This window comes from Phyllostomus hastatus, unplaced genomic scaffold (assembly GCF_019186645.2).
Source record: "Phyllostomus hastatus isolate PE091 unplaced genomic scaffold, TTU_PhHast_1.1 phas_contig_40, whole genome shotgun sequence".
NCBI classification, from domain to species: Eukaryota; Metazoa; Chordata; class Mammalia; order Chiroptera; family Phyllostomidae; genus Phyllostomus; species Phyllostomus hastatus.
Window position 1 is genome coordinate 55,376,292 of NW_025333872.1, and position 15,137 is coordinate 55,391,428.

Consider the following 15,137-nt stretch of genomic DNA (forward strand, 5'->3'; position numbering starts at 1 on the left):
GCCAATGCTTACAGTGGGGGGAAGTATGAGGTTTATGGGTCCCATCTCTGTTAGCAATAAAAATGATTAATCTCTTAATTATACTTCAAATGGAAAAAACTAGTCTATATCCTCAAATCTTCAAGAAAGTAGCAAAACAGACATTAAATAGACTTTTAAAAACAAACAAACCCTTACACACAGCATGGAAAAAATAAAGTGGAACAGTTGGTATCCCTAAATCAATAAAAGTTACTGAGAATATCCCACGCAAAATTTCTGTAAGTTGACTTCAAAAATAAAAAGTCTATCTAATTATCTCTGCAAGAATATACAGGAAAATGGCAATATTGGCTATCTCTGTATAGGGGAACTGGGTTAGGGTTTGGTGAATAAAAGTTAGGAAAAAAACTTTTTCTATCAACTCCTTTAAATACATTTTGATTTTAGAACTATATATTATTATCTACCAGAAAACAATTTTAAAATTATTAACTGAATACAAAACATAAAAACTTGGATAGAAACAGGACTTCATCAAATTCAAATATTTAAAATAAAATAAACAAGACCCAGACTAGGAGAAAATGATTGCAAATCATGTCTGATAAAGGACTTGTAACAAAACAATCAATCTATAAAAGCACACTCTACATCACTAGTTACTGGAGAAATAAACACTGAACTCACCCTGACACACCACTACACAACCACTGGGATGGCCATGAGACACAAGTGTAGGCTGGTGAGAACGTGAACAAACTGGACATGAACGTGAACGTGAACCGAACATTGCTGGCAGGACCATAAAATGGTGCCGCCACTTGGAAAAGTTCAGCAATTTCTTAAAAAGTTCAACACAAACTTATCATACCACCCAGCCATTCCATTCCTAGGAATCTATCTACCCAAGAAATATGAAAATATTTGTCCACCCAGTGATCTGTATGGGAATGCTTATAGCAGCATTATTCATAACAGAAAAAAGGTGGAAACAATCCAAATGTCCATCAACTGGTTAATGAATAAATAAAATATGACATACATACTCAATGGACTACTCTTCAGCAATAAAAAGGAAGAAACTACTGAATCACACTACAAATTGGATCAAACCAAAAACATGCTAAGTGAAAAAAGCCAGTCGTGATTTTGTATTTCATTTATGTGAAATATTAAAAAGATGCAAATTACAGAGACAAACATCAGACCAGCAGTTGTCTCCAATTGGCCAGGGGAGCACAGGCCAGCTGCAAACAAGCACAATGGAACTACTGAGGCGATAGGAATATTCTAAAACTAGATGGCAGCAATGACTGAACAACTCAATAAATTCATTGAAAATAAAAATCATTCAACTGCCAAAAAGTTAATTAAAATCCTCACTGAAAACTAAAATTATACAGCAACAAAAATAGATTAAGATTTGAAGAGAGTAGTATAATCAACTTCATGTTAACTATGCCTTGATTTAATAACCATAAAGAATGTTTGTGGTAATGACACAAAGAAAGAATTCAGTGATTGGATTCTGAGGATGTGTGAGGCTCCAGCAAAAACCGCTACTATATGGTCTAGCAGAGCACACTGATGACACACGATAGTAAGACGTAAAATGTATTTATAAACTCTTAAACCAATACAACCTGTCCAATTTCAATAATTCTGAGCAGTGGCCGATAATTTTATTTTTTAAAATCAATCTCTTCTGATGCTGGTTCTGTTAGTATTTCAGATGTTCCTCTCCTGTTATTTTAGATGTCCTCGCCCCACCCGCCTCCCCACACTGAGCTCACTCTGTGCAATGTAGAAGTGATAGATACACACAGTAATGCCAGGAAAGGGAAGTATATTTCATTAAGAAAAACAAAGTAAGAAATTTTATTTTATTATTTCTCATTTTTTTAAAATGAAGAAACACACTGGAAGATTAAAAATAACGTTTACCAGAAATGAATCCACAAATGAGAGACCCAGGACACCAAAGATATGGTAAGAGGATGATTTAAGAACAGTGTGTTTTATTTCACCAATGAGAGTAGATTCCTTAATTCCTTATTTTGTTAGTGTCAATAATTTATAAAATAATAAATGAAATTTAAGTGCTTCTGTTCCAAAAGATTTTTTCCTACAAGATAATGAAAATACGTTCCTGAAGTAAGTAGTACAAATTATTTATAAATGCAGAATGCTTACATTACCGCAGTAGCAAAGAGAAATGAAAGCAATGCTTCACGATTGCCTGACTGTATTACCTTCAGGAGCAACTGCAGAAGGACAGACTTCTTTCAGGAGATCTCCTAATGTATGCAATTGTCCATCTGTAGCCACAGGACGAAAAAGCTTCTGAATGAAAGGTCTTTCGGTCGTTGTCTATTTGAAAAATGAGGAGAGAATTCAAACAATTAAGTCTTTGTTGTTATGAACTACAAATTAATACATCAGATGATTAAAGTTCGCATCAGACTCCTTCACATAATAGTGGAATGAGAAGTATGTATCACAAATGTGGTATTACTGCCCAAAATGCTTAACATCAAGTCAAGTCGACCTAGCAACGAGGAAACAATAGGGCAAACCCGGAGTGCGCAATGCTCTAAAGACAACTGGCCCGACCTCTTCAAAACGGTTTCCAAAGGCATTAAAAAAAATATATATATATATATATATATATATACATATAAACATTAAGAGAGATTGAGAAGATATAACAAATAAATACAAAAAATAAACCTTCACTAAATACTGGGTTGGAGAAGAAAATTGTAAAAATCAGCTATAAAAGACATTTTTTGGAATAATAGGAAATGAGGAATGAACATTAGATGATTTTATTGAATTAACATCAAATTTCTTAGGTGTGATAATGTTTATAGGGACAATATCCTTAAATGTTAAAAAAATTTATGTTTAAGTGTTTAGGGGTGAAGTGCCATGATGTCTGAAACTTACCTTTGAATGGGGGAGGGAGGAGGGGAGGGGAGGGAGGGGGAGGGGGAGGGGGGCAAATCTAGAAAAATGTCAACTCCTAGTGAATCTAGGTGAAGGGTATGTATGGTCTTAGTTGTTTTATTATTTTAACTTCTCTGAATGTTTAAAATTTTTCAAAATAGATACAGCATTTCTACTGACAACTGTTACTACCACTATATCATAATGTATTGCTAGTAATTTCAATGTTTTACCTACTTTGAAAATTAAGTTTCACTTTCCTAAACCACCTCTACAGGAGCATGTCAGCAATGCTGGAAGTCTCATCAGGACAGAGAGCAGAGAAGCTCCAGAATTAGTCCGTCTATGAACAGATGTATTGGTTATGAGCTGTATGATCCTGCACCCAGTTTCTTTGGAAATCTGGGACATTCCCCATCTCTTAAGTTTATTGTGGGAATAACTGAAAAACTGTGCCAAGCACAGAGTGAGTAAACAGGCAAACAGAATAATATACCCTCTTCCCCATAACTGTTATTGTAAGATAGTATTATAAATACCTGTAAGTACAAAGTAATGCCTTATATTTTATAGGAAAATGATCTGAACTATATAGCCATTACAGAAAATTTTGTTGTTTTGTTTTTATCATAGAGGTATATCTCAACTTCTTTGACATAACTGATAGAGATTTGGTCAAAAACAATCTGGTTTTAAGTGCAGACATAAACTGAAATGTAAGAAAAATGAGGCATAGTGTAAGCACGGGAGCTGCCTTCCCCAGCTCCACGCTATGCATTCAGTGGGCACATAATGTTAAAAATTACATTTCAATAATACATTTGAGTGCTGTGGCAAGATTGAAAAAAATTCAGAAAATGAAAACTTTGATCATTAACATGTATTGAATATAATGCAATTCACTGCAGTAACTGAATTCTATTTTTTAAAAGTATGATTGATATACTTTAATTTAGGAAGCTCGTACCTGTCACACAGATGAAACTGAAAACAATACCACACGCAATCAAGGGCTAACTATGTGAAGATTATAAAGGTTACGGGACTTCTGAGCAGGAGGATATGAATAGGGGCCTGAAGGAATAATTTAAAATAGCCTCCACCCACTTAGAGCTTTCTATCTTCCAAGAGATGAAGAGGTTTTTAAGGCATTTTAGCAGAGGAAGTGACGTGATGAAAGAGGCTCTTCCCCTGAAGGTTAATGGAAAGCAGCACTGTCTACAGTGACTTGGTTAAGAGGTAACATCAGGATGACCAGTGAGAGGCTGTGTGAATAGTGGAAGCCTACGTGACGACAACTGGGACTGTGTCAGTGGAAAAGGAGGGGCAGGACTGTACCCCCAGTTTAAAAAAAAAAGTTAAAATGTATTATCCTTAGTCTGATCCAAAAATACTAAGATTTTTAGCAAAGTCAAAGAAATCTTTTCAAGATTCAATGGCCCCCTATTTAGTGATGCAACTGTAAGATAAATGACTGTAATTATAATATATAGTAATTATAATAGTAAAATATATAATAAAACAATATTCCAAACTGGCCAAGTCAACTAGTCTTGGCTACATTATTAAAATCAAGAAGTTCTTCTCTACCCCTACTCCTGTAGTTTCTCTGTATTTTTTTTTCTACTCTCTCCCAAATCTGAGACGTTATCTTAAAGGTCTAATAACCTTTATAAACAATGCTATTTGCTTGAGGGGAGCAGGGAAGCCCCAGTACTAGTAACATATCCTAAGTAAATTCTCTAGAATGGTAACCAAGAAAACTCACATGAAAGTCCTGCTTCTCATACAACAAAAACTTTGTTTTAAAAGATGAAGATCTAAATACCTCAAAATCTAATAAATATTTTATTTAATACTGATTAGCATGCCTTTAAAAACTTATATTCTTATTTTTAAAAACCTATTATGCTAGAAAAGTGCACGTAGGAATCTGAGTATGTCACATCAAATATGGAAAACACTCAATTCGGAGAGCCACCCCTAAACAAAACCCTGCCAACACAGACCACACATTCAAGGCACAGAGGTTCTCAACGGGAATGGAGAGTAAATTCATGCAAATTTCTCAACAAATCTCATTACACCTAAATTGGAGTTAGCAGAGAAGATTAATTATGCCAGGAAGTACTTAAAAACTATCTTCCTTTTGAATATAGCAAGAATTTTAAAAATTCAAAAGGAACACGAATTCTTTAAACTTTGATTTAGTATACATGAAGCCAGACAATGCTAACGATATCAGTAGTAATGTGAATCTTAGTCTTTCAGGCAAGAAAGCCACTATAACAGGAATATAGCCAGTGCTTACTTAATCTAGCCATTTATTTGTAAATATGCAAACTATTTCAGTGACTTCCAAGAAACAGCATTACTCTCTCATGAGAAATAATATGACTCGGTAAAGTCATCTTTGAAACTGCCCTTGTTACTTTTAAAAAATACGTTAGTCATTTCTTAAATATACCAAATGGAATATAAAATTGGGGTGCTACTGGCTGGCTGCTCTCCATCTCTCCTTTAGTCATGCACCCTCACCAATGAAATACCGTAACTTTTTCCTACATGGAAAAATTATGTTGATATTAGAACTATGTCAAACAGAACCAAATTTGTTCTAAGTTAAATTTGTAACATTCAGTAAACCGTAAACACATTTTCTTAAACCGACAGTTCAAGAGTGACACAAATTCTTATAGATGTGTGCTACAAGTACAAATCAATGCAGGCTAAAGATGGTATTATCAATTTTATATCTAAGAAATAAAATAAAGAGAAAAGATCCATTTCCAGTACAAATAGATTAGCCAAAGTTGACAACACAAAAAAATGCTGACGTACTATAGCACACAATGTATGAACTTGAAGAGTAACAAGCACAGCCACATCACTGAGGTCAACTCTGATTCTCACGAGTTACATAAGATACACAAAGTAACAAAGAATATATGGCAGTTATTAAAGAGCACAGTCTTTGCAGTAAAGAACACTGATGGCAAGTCCAGGTTTTGTCATTTATTATGGGACCATCAGCACAATTACCTAACTTTCCTGAACCTCAGTTTCCTCAACTGTAAAATAGAAATGATTACACACACACACACACACACACACACACACACACATCTATGCATGAATATAAATGGAGGTAATATCTACATTGCAGAGTTTCTGAGGTAAAAATACACACACAGCAAAATCATGCTACACATGACTTACACACATGTCCTAACACACAGATCACCATCACCATGATCAACAGTTTTAATGCTGTAATGGATGTTTTAACTTAACACCATCCCAATTTAGCAGACATTTTATTTCCTTTTAGTTTCAATCTGTTTTCTCTAAGTTCACTTGTCTGTATGCAATTCAGCTTATGTTGCTAATGTATTCTGGTATACAGCAAGAGAAAAAGAAGGCAGTTATTTTATGACTAAATTTAAAACTACTCCAGAAATTAACAGCCAGAGCAAAATTTATTAAAGGAAATACTGATAAACTGGACCTCATCAAAATTTTAATAAACACCTTCTTCTCTGCAAAAGATCCTGTGAAGATGATGAAAAGATAAGCCACAAACTGGGAGAGAATATCTGTAAACCACATATACATATAAAAAATTCTAAAAATGCAACAGTAAAAAAAAAAAAAGCAAATAATTTGGTTCCAAAATGGGCAAAAGAGTGTGAACGTTTGGTCAAGATGGTGGTGTAGGTAAATGCTATACTCATATCCTCCCACAAATACAGCAAAATCACAACTTAAGTACAAAACAACCATCATTCAGAATTCTGGAAATCTAGCTGAATGGAAGCCCTACTACTAGGGATTTAAAGGGCCGGCAACATTGAGACTGGTAGGAGGTGCTGGCCCCACACCCACGTGTGGCAGATAATAATTGGGAGGGGTATCTTGGCCACAGAGGCCCTCCCTGAGGAGCAAATGGTCCCAGCCTTACGTCAGGTCCCCCAGCCCATAGTTCCAGGAAGACAAGTCCCCATACCTTCTGGCTATAAGATCCAAAGGGGATTATGGCTGAATGAGATGAAGGGGTTCTGGAGCCCTAGGCAGATCCTCTTAAAGGGTCTGTCTGTGCATGGACTTACATGGACTCCCTCTCTGAGCTCTAGTGCTGGGGCAGGAGCTCAAAAGACACCAATGACATATGGGGAGGAACTAAAGTGTCTGGCATCAGGGTGAGAGCTGGAGGAGCAGCATCCTCCCAAACAGAAGTGCTGGCAGCGGACATTGTTCCTGTTCTGAGTACCCCCTCCCACAGAGCCACAGAGCTGGCAGGCAGGTGCTGTATCTCAGAGTCCATCAACAGTTATCACTGTTTGCTCTATCCTGGTAATTCCCTGAGACCCTGCCCCACCCAGACTGTGGGCCTACCCAAGCTGTTTCTAGGGGCTTTTCCATACAAACGGCCTGTCTCTGCTCATGCCTCAGACTTTCCAAAAATCTCTCAAACAAGCAGTATCTGGCTTCAGCATACCCCATACCTCAGAGTAGGTGGCCCCAGGCCTGACAGTAGCAGCAACTGGCCTTGGTTCTCAGCTTGGCCTAGCTTGGGCACCTCCAAAACCAGCATGAGTAGTAACCAGCTGCAGATCACTCTGCAGCTCAAACCAGGTGTACAAAGAAGAAAGGAGGGCAGAAGAAAGGAGGTGGTTGACCTTGGCCTGCACTCCACAGGAGGCCCCAGAGCCAGAGTACCAGGTAGATATCTTCAGACCACATCGAAGCACCACCCAACCACCTTCACCAGCGACATACTCAAGGGATGGAGGCAGTGGACACCAGAGCCCCGCTGACATAAGTACTGCTCAATGGGGTGGGCCCCTGCACAGCTGATCCTCCATGGCGATCAGAGGTCAGTGGTCAGAGACAGTCCTTGCAAGCCCATCAGCCTGGGGATAAATCCCTCCTATTGACATGCAAACAGCAATCATGGCTAACTACAACAGGAGGGTGTACACAGCCCACAGGAGGGTATGTGGGGGTGCCCTAGGAGTCCCCAGCTTTGGTGATTGGAGAGGCTGTGCCACTACAGAACATCTACTACATTAGACCGCTCTACCAAGCCCAGGAGATGTAGCAGCTCTACCTAATACATAAAAACACAGGGAGGTTGCAAAAATGAGACAAAGAAACATGCTCCAAATGAAATAGAACAAAACTCTACAAAAAGAACTAAACAAAATGGAGATAAGCAATCTATCAGGTGCAGAGTTCAAAACACTGTTTGTAAGGATGCTCAAAGAATGTAGTGAAAACTTCAACAGCATAAAAAAGGACATGGAAACCATAAAAAAGAACCAGTCAAAAATGAAAGATACACTAACTGAAATGAAGAATAATTTACAGAAAATCAACAGTAGAGTGGATAAAACAAAGAACAAAATCAGAGAGTTGGAATGTAAGGAAGCAAAAACCATCCACTCAGAACAACAAAAAGAAAAAAGATCCAAAAGCAATGAGGAGCCTCGGGGACAACTTCAAGCATATCAACACCTGTATCATAGGGTGTGGGAAGGAGAGAAAACAAGAAACTGAAAACGTATTTGAAAAAATAATGACAGAAAACTTCCCTAACCTAGTAAAAGAAATAGAAATGTAAGTCCAGGAAACTCAGAGGGTCCCAAACAAGAAGAACCACCCAAAGAGACCCACATCAAGACACATCATAATTAAAATGCAAAAGGTTAAAGACAAAGAGAGACTCTTAAAGCAGCAGTGGAAAAGCAGTTAGTTACCCACTTCGTAGTTCCCATATCACTTGTCAGCTGATTTCTGAGGAGAAACTTTGAAGCCAGAAGGGAGTGGCAAGAAATATTCAAAGTCATGAAAAAAAAAGGACCTACCACCAAGATTACTCCATCATTTAGACCAGGACATAAAGAGTTTTGCAGATGAGAAAAACCTAAAGGAGTTTATCATCATCAAACCTGTATTACATGAAATATTAAAGGGTCTTCTTGAAGAAGGAAAAAAAGATAAAAAATATGAACAGTAAAATGGCAATAAACATGTATCTATCAACAACTGAATCTAAAAAACAAAATACGTGAAGAAGCAGAACACAGATACAAAGAACATTTTGACTGCTGCCAGATGTCAGGGGTGTTAGGGGAATGAGTGGAAAAGGTAAAGGATTAAGAAGCACAAATTGGTTGTATAACAATGTAAACTACAGCATACAGAATATAGTCAATAATATTCTAATAACTATGTATGGTATCACATGGGTATGAAATTTATAAAGATGTCACTTAGTAAATTATATAGTGTCTAATCACTGGCATGTACACCTGAAACTAATATAATACTGTACTGGGTTGGCCAAAAAGTTTGTTTGGTTTTTCCTGTAAGATGAATTTAGCAATGCTTAGTTGTCATTAACTTCATTCGAAACAATTTTGTTAGATTGTATTGTGATGGCTGTCATATCAGTGTGCATTTAAAAAAAATCAAAATTAGTAAATTTTTGTGTAGCCATTTTAATATCGAAAATGGAAGAAGATACATAACATTTTTGGCATATTATACTTTATTAATCACTTCAAAAAAGGTAAAAATGCAACTGAAATGCAAAAAAGATTTGTGCAGTGTATGGAGAAGGTGCTGTGACTGATTGAATGTGCCAAAACTGGTTTGTGAAGTTTTGTGCTGGAGATTCTCGCCAGACAATGCTCCACGGTCTGGCAGACCAGCTGAAGTTGGCAGGGACCAAACTGAGACTTTACCTGAGAACAATCAACATTCTACCACATGGGAGACAGCCAACATACACAAAATATCCAAATCAATAAAGTTACTGGTGAAAATGAAAAATATGACTTTTATTTTAAGAAAAAACCATACGGACTTTTTGGCCAACCCACTATGTCAACTGTAATTGAAAACTAAAAAAATGATTTAAATTTTTAAAAAATGGGCAAATGACAGACATTTCATCAAAGAGGATATAGATGGCAAAGAAGCACATAAAAAATTAAAACAAAAGTAGTATCACTACACACCTACCAGTATGTCTGTCTAAAATTAAATAATTGCAATAACACCAAGTGGTGGTGAGCATATGTAAAATGTAGTTTAAATTTATTTTTTAAAGAATTCATTCATTCATTCATTCATTCATTCATTGAGGGGAAAGGAGGGAGGAAGAGGGGGAGAGAAACTCAATCGGTTGCCTCTTACACTCCCCAACTGGGGATCTGGCCCACAACCGATATGTGTGCCCTGAACAAGGGTTGAACTGGTGACCTTTTGATTCATAGGCTGGTGCTCAGCCACTCAGCCACACCAGCCAGGGCTGGAGGAAGTATTTTAGTGACACAGCTGGTGCAAATGTAAAATGGTACAGTCCCTCTAGAAAGAATATGGTAGTTTCTTACAAAACTAAACATGAATTTACTATATGACCTAGCAATTGTACTCCTGAGTATTCCCAGAGAAATGCAAGTTTATGTTCTCCAAAAAAAAAAGCCAACAAAAACCCCCTCAAACTTGTACATATATGTTCTTACAGCTTTAGTTGTAATATCAAAAACTGGAAATAATCCCAATGTCATTCAATAAGTGAATGGTTAAACTATCTGTGGTACATTCATACCATGAAATACTACTCAGCAATAATAATTTAAAAACTAATACATGCAACAACTTGTATGGAGCTCAAGAGAATTTACGTTGCATAAAAAAACCTGAACTCAAAGTTACACACTATATGATTCTATTTACATAATATTAGTAAAATGACAAAATTTTAGAAATGAACAGATTAGTGGTTATCAGAGGTTCGGGTGATGGGGAAATGAGGGAGGCAAGATAGGTAGCTGTGGCTATAAAAGAGAAGCCTTTGTGATGGAACAAAACTAGTGAAGTATGAGCAGGGTTTGTGGATTGTATTAATGTCAATTTCCTGGGTGGGATATTGTGTTATGGTTATAGATGATGTCACCAGTGAGGGAAACTGAGAGAAAGGTATACAGATCATCCTGCATTATTCGTTACGATTGTGTGTAAAGATTATACGTTAATTCATGTAAAGCATTTAGAACAATGTCTAGCATGAAGTAAATGCTCAATAAGTATTGTTACTGTTCTTATTAAATGTGACTTGACACTCAATAAAAATTTATGAAATACTAGTATGCATTTTGTATTAAGTTGTAATACAAAACATGGAAGATTTTAAGAAGATACTAAACTCATTTTGTAGTCACCCTGTCATTACATAATATCACTACTAATTCTGTTGTTTTGGTCACATATAATGTATCAACATAAAATATTAGAAATGTGCTTTTTGTTAAAAAATAACAACTTTTAGCTAGAAGGGTGTACATCCTGCTCATTGGCCATGGAGTCAATGACCATAAAGAGGAGGAAGAATCACATCTGAGAGTAAAAGGGGATTCTATTCACTGAAACAAAGTGATGAAGACCTATGAAGGAGGGTGGGGTGGGAGCCTGAGCCGGGGGAAGGCAGCTCACCAGCAGGCTGTAGGCAAGGTCTGTGTGAGGAGCAGGCGAGTAGGAGGGCAAGATGAAGACACAGTCCCTTCCTCACTAGCCAGCCTTCCTCAGGAGGGCAGCAATGACCTGTCCCACCCAAACCCTGTCCCCAAATGGCAAGAACACCACCACTGTCCGGGATAGGGGGGCCATCATTCTTTTCTGGAAGCACAAGGTATGCGCGAGGGGGGGGCACAGGTGGTGTTCCTACGGTGGCTGGGGAATGGCGGACAATGTGTGTTCTACCTCAATAACCCAAAAGGCTGTATGAGCAGACATGACGTCACTGCATTGGTTAATGACAGTATTTTTAAACTACACAAAAGTGGAACAGCTTTGTTCAGGAGTGGCCTATTGCCAGGATATGCTCTTTCCAGGCTGCATTAGTTTGAAAAAAGTAAAATTTCAGGCAAAGTTGGACCATTTCAAGCAAAGACGGAGCATGAGTATACTCACAATTTTAAACTTCTGCAAGCAACATTTAAGAGAATGAATGTTGATAAGGTAATTCTAGTGGAGAAGCAAGTGAAAGGACGTTTCTAGGACAACCTGGATTTCATTCAGTGGTTTAAGAAATTCTATGATGCTAAGATGGGAAGGAGTATGATCCTCTAAAGCATGACAAGAGCAAGATGCAATCCCTCCCTTGACCCTGGCAAACAGATCTTCAACCTGCCAAAAAGACTCACCACGCAAGCTCCCCCACGGTGCAAACAACCCAAGAGTAGGTGCAGCTAAATCAAGTCCAGTGTCTAAACCAGGATCCACACCTTCTCGTCCCTCATTAGCCAAAAAAGCTTCATCCAGCAGCTCAGCATCCAAATAGGATAAAGATTTGGGAACGCAAGTCATGTAGCTTAATGAACAAGTCCATTCATTAAAACTTGTCCTTGAAGGCGTGGACAAGGAAAGGGATTTCTACTTTGGAAAGCTGAGAAAGATTGAGCTACTCTGCCAGGAGCAGGGGCAGGAAAACGGCAACCTCATGCAGCCACTAGTGGAAGTCCTCTACCGCCTCAGATGAGCACGAGGGCCACCCCAAAGAGACCGAAGCAGAGGCACAAGCCCATGAACAGCAGCCCTAGCAGCGCGAAGACTACTGACCCATCTTGGCAGCTCTTGACATTTCCATTTTGTGTGGGAACTTTTTTCAGGAGAACTGGAACATATGAGGCCTCAAGCTCAATAGAAACTGGTTGTTCCTAGTCTGCCAGTAACACCAATGCACTGTCACACACGTATGTTGGCTACTGCACTCGTCCCAGCTCCTTTGCCAAGACATAGCAGTCGGCCATCTGGCGGCCTACCTGAGAGATCATGGGGTCACACACCTTCAACTTCACCACACGGCTGCATGAGATGGGTTCTGCTCTCTTCACTTTATTCCAAAACTACTCTCCCCACCCCGTGACTACCGCCAACACCCCCTTTTTATCCTGGTGTGAAACAATGGTAATTTGATACATGGTATTTATATTGGCATTTCTCAACCCCATGTCACTAAATGTCACACATGTTATGGTGCTTTGATGTTTGCAAGTCTAACCTTTGAACATAAATTTGGTAAAATAATAAACTATTTTTCTTTGGAACAAAGAAAAATACTTATGAAAGATAAAAACATAAAAATTCAGAAAGGATGCAACCTTAAAGATGCCCAGTAGATGCGTGATGATTCTCTGGGGTGTGAAACTTATTAACTGGAAGGCCGGGGAAGGTTGTATGTGCATGTGCGGTGGTGCCTGTGTCTCCTATTGACACAGCAGGCAAAACCTGATGATGATAAGCGGCCCAGGTTGTTAAACGGTTTGGATGGAATCATCCTAGGAGTGGTACCCAGGTTTGGGAGCTCCAACCAATCACCTGCATCACTGTAAACTGAACCCATAACCTTATTTACTCCAGTGAGCATTAGATGGGCATTGTGTTCTTGGTTGGACTGAAGAAATGAATGCATTGATACTCTACATATGTTGTATTTTTTTAGGTGTAACAGCAAGTTTTGATGTGATTAGCTATTGTGTGTGTATGCTTTGCTTTTTAAATCCTCTGAAATAGGATGATCTACTACTTTTATAAGCAAAATTTATTCAATTCCCAAGAGTTGCTTAAGTATATCAAAGACTTCACTTGTTAGATTTGTAGGTGTTTTTAATTTTTAAAAATCCTTACCTGAGGATATGTTTATTGATTTTAGAAAGGGAGGGAGAGAGAAACATCAGCTGGTTGCCTCCTGTATGCACCCAGACCAGGGAATCCATGACCTAGGTATGTGCCAACCAGGAATTGAACCCGTGACCTTTTGTTGTTTGGAAAGACGCTCTAACCAACTAAGCCATCCTGCCAGGGCTGTTGATATTTTTTTAAAAAAAAATTCAGCTATACTGAACTATAACTGCAATTACTAATATCTATTTATTTATCATTAAAGAAAGTGAATATATTTACTTCATTATATAACTAGTACTATATGTTTTAGAAGAATTAAATCTGGAGAAGGAATGGATTAAGAAATATCAAGAGGTGAAAAAGATTGCTCTCAAATTGTTCTACAAAAATTACTATATTTTAGCTCAGTGGATTGAGTGCGGGGCTGCGAACCAAAGTGTCGCAGGTTCGATTCCCAGTCAGGGTACATGCCTGGGTTGCAGGCCACAGCCCCCAGGAACCACACATCGATGTTTCTCTCTCTCTCTCTCTCTCTCTTTCTCTCTCTCCCTTCCCTCTCTAAAAATAAATAAATAAAATCTTTTAAAAAATTACTATATTTATAACGAGCATAAATTGAACTGAAAAGCCTTAGAAAAGTTAGATTTTATAATGTACAAGTCTAATAACATGTAAATAACTGTAAGTATGCCATTCACCAACAAAAGCTACCTCCATTAAAAATCCCATCAATTACTAGGACTATCAAAAATCAGTGTATTTTCACTTGCCACACAATTTTAAATTAATGAACTAAATTTATTATATTTGAAAAGTTTTATATAATAGGTAGTAACAGCTTCATTAATACCAAAATGGTGACAATCATGAATACCAGTAAAACTTTTCTTATAGATTCTATAGATTTTCTTAAAATCTTATAGATTCTTGTTAAAGAAAACAGCCCTGGCTGGCGTAGCTCAGTGGATTGAGCACGGGCTTGCTGAACCCAAGTGTCGCAGGTTCAATTCCCAGCCAGGGTACATGCCTGGGTTGTAGGCTATAACCCCCAACAACTGCACATTGATGTTTCTCTCTCTCTCTCTCTATCTACCACCCTTCCCTCTCTAAAAATAAATAAATAAAATCTTAAAAAAAAAAGAAAACAAAACCACAATATTTTACTTTTGAGAATAACATAGTTGCTGATATTACATTAATGGTGGTGACAGGTATTACAATGATATAAAAATAAATAAATTGCAATGATGGATATTTTATTTATTTTATGTATTTTTAAAATTTTAACTGTTGTTCAAGTACAGTTTTCTGCCTTTTACTCCCATCCCAGCTCACCCCCCAGCCCTCCCCACCTCCCTCCTGTTTCCACCCCCACCTTGCTTTTGTCCATGTGTCCTTTATATTTGTTCCTGCAAACCCTTCCCCTTTTCCCCAGAAATTCCCTCCCCTTTCCCCTCTGGTCACTGTCAGCCTGTTCTCTATTTCAGTGTCTTGGTTATATTTTGCTTGCTTGT

The 15,137-nt window shown here is 37.8% G+C and overlaps 1 protein-coding gene and 1 pseudogene across 5 annotated transcripts in view; one reads left to right on the forward strand and one right to left on the reverse strand.

The window, feature by feature from the left end:
- Nucleotides 1-15,137, reverse strand: part of ATG5 (autophagy related 5) — a 122,948-nt gene that overhangs the window by 14,787 nt on the left and 93,024 nt on the right. For all 5 annotated transcript variants that reach the window (XM_045843525.1, XM_045843523.1, XM_045843524.1 and 2 more), the window contains one exon: nt 2,235-2,352. In XM_045843525.1, coding sequence (XP_045699481.1) covers nt 2,235-2,352 — 118 coding nt within the window. The remainder of the gene's footprint in view (nt 1-2,234; nt 2,353-15,137) is intronic.
- Nucleotides 11,537-12,557, forward strand: LOC123821782 (annotated as a pseudogene).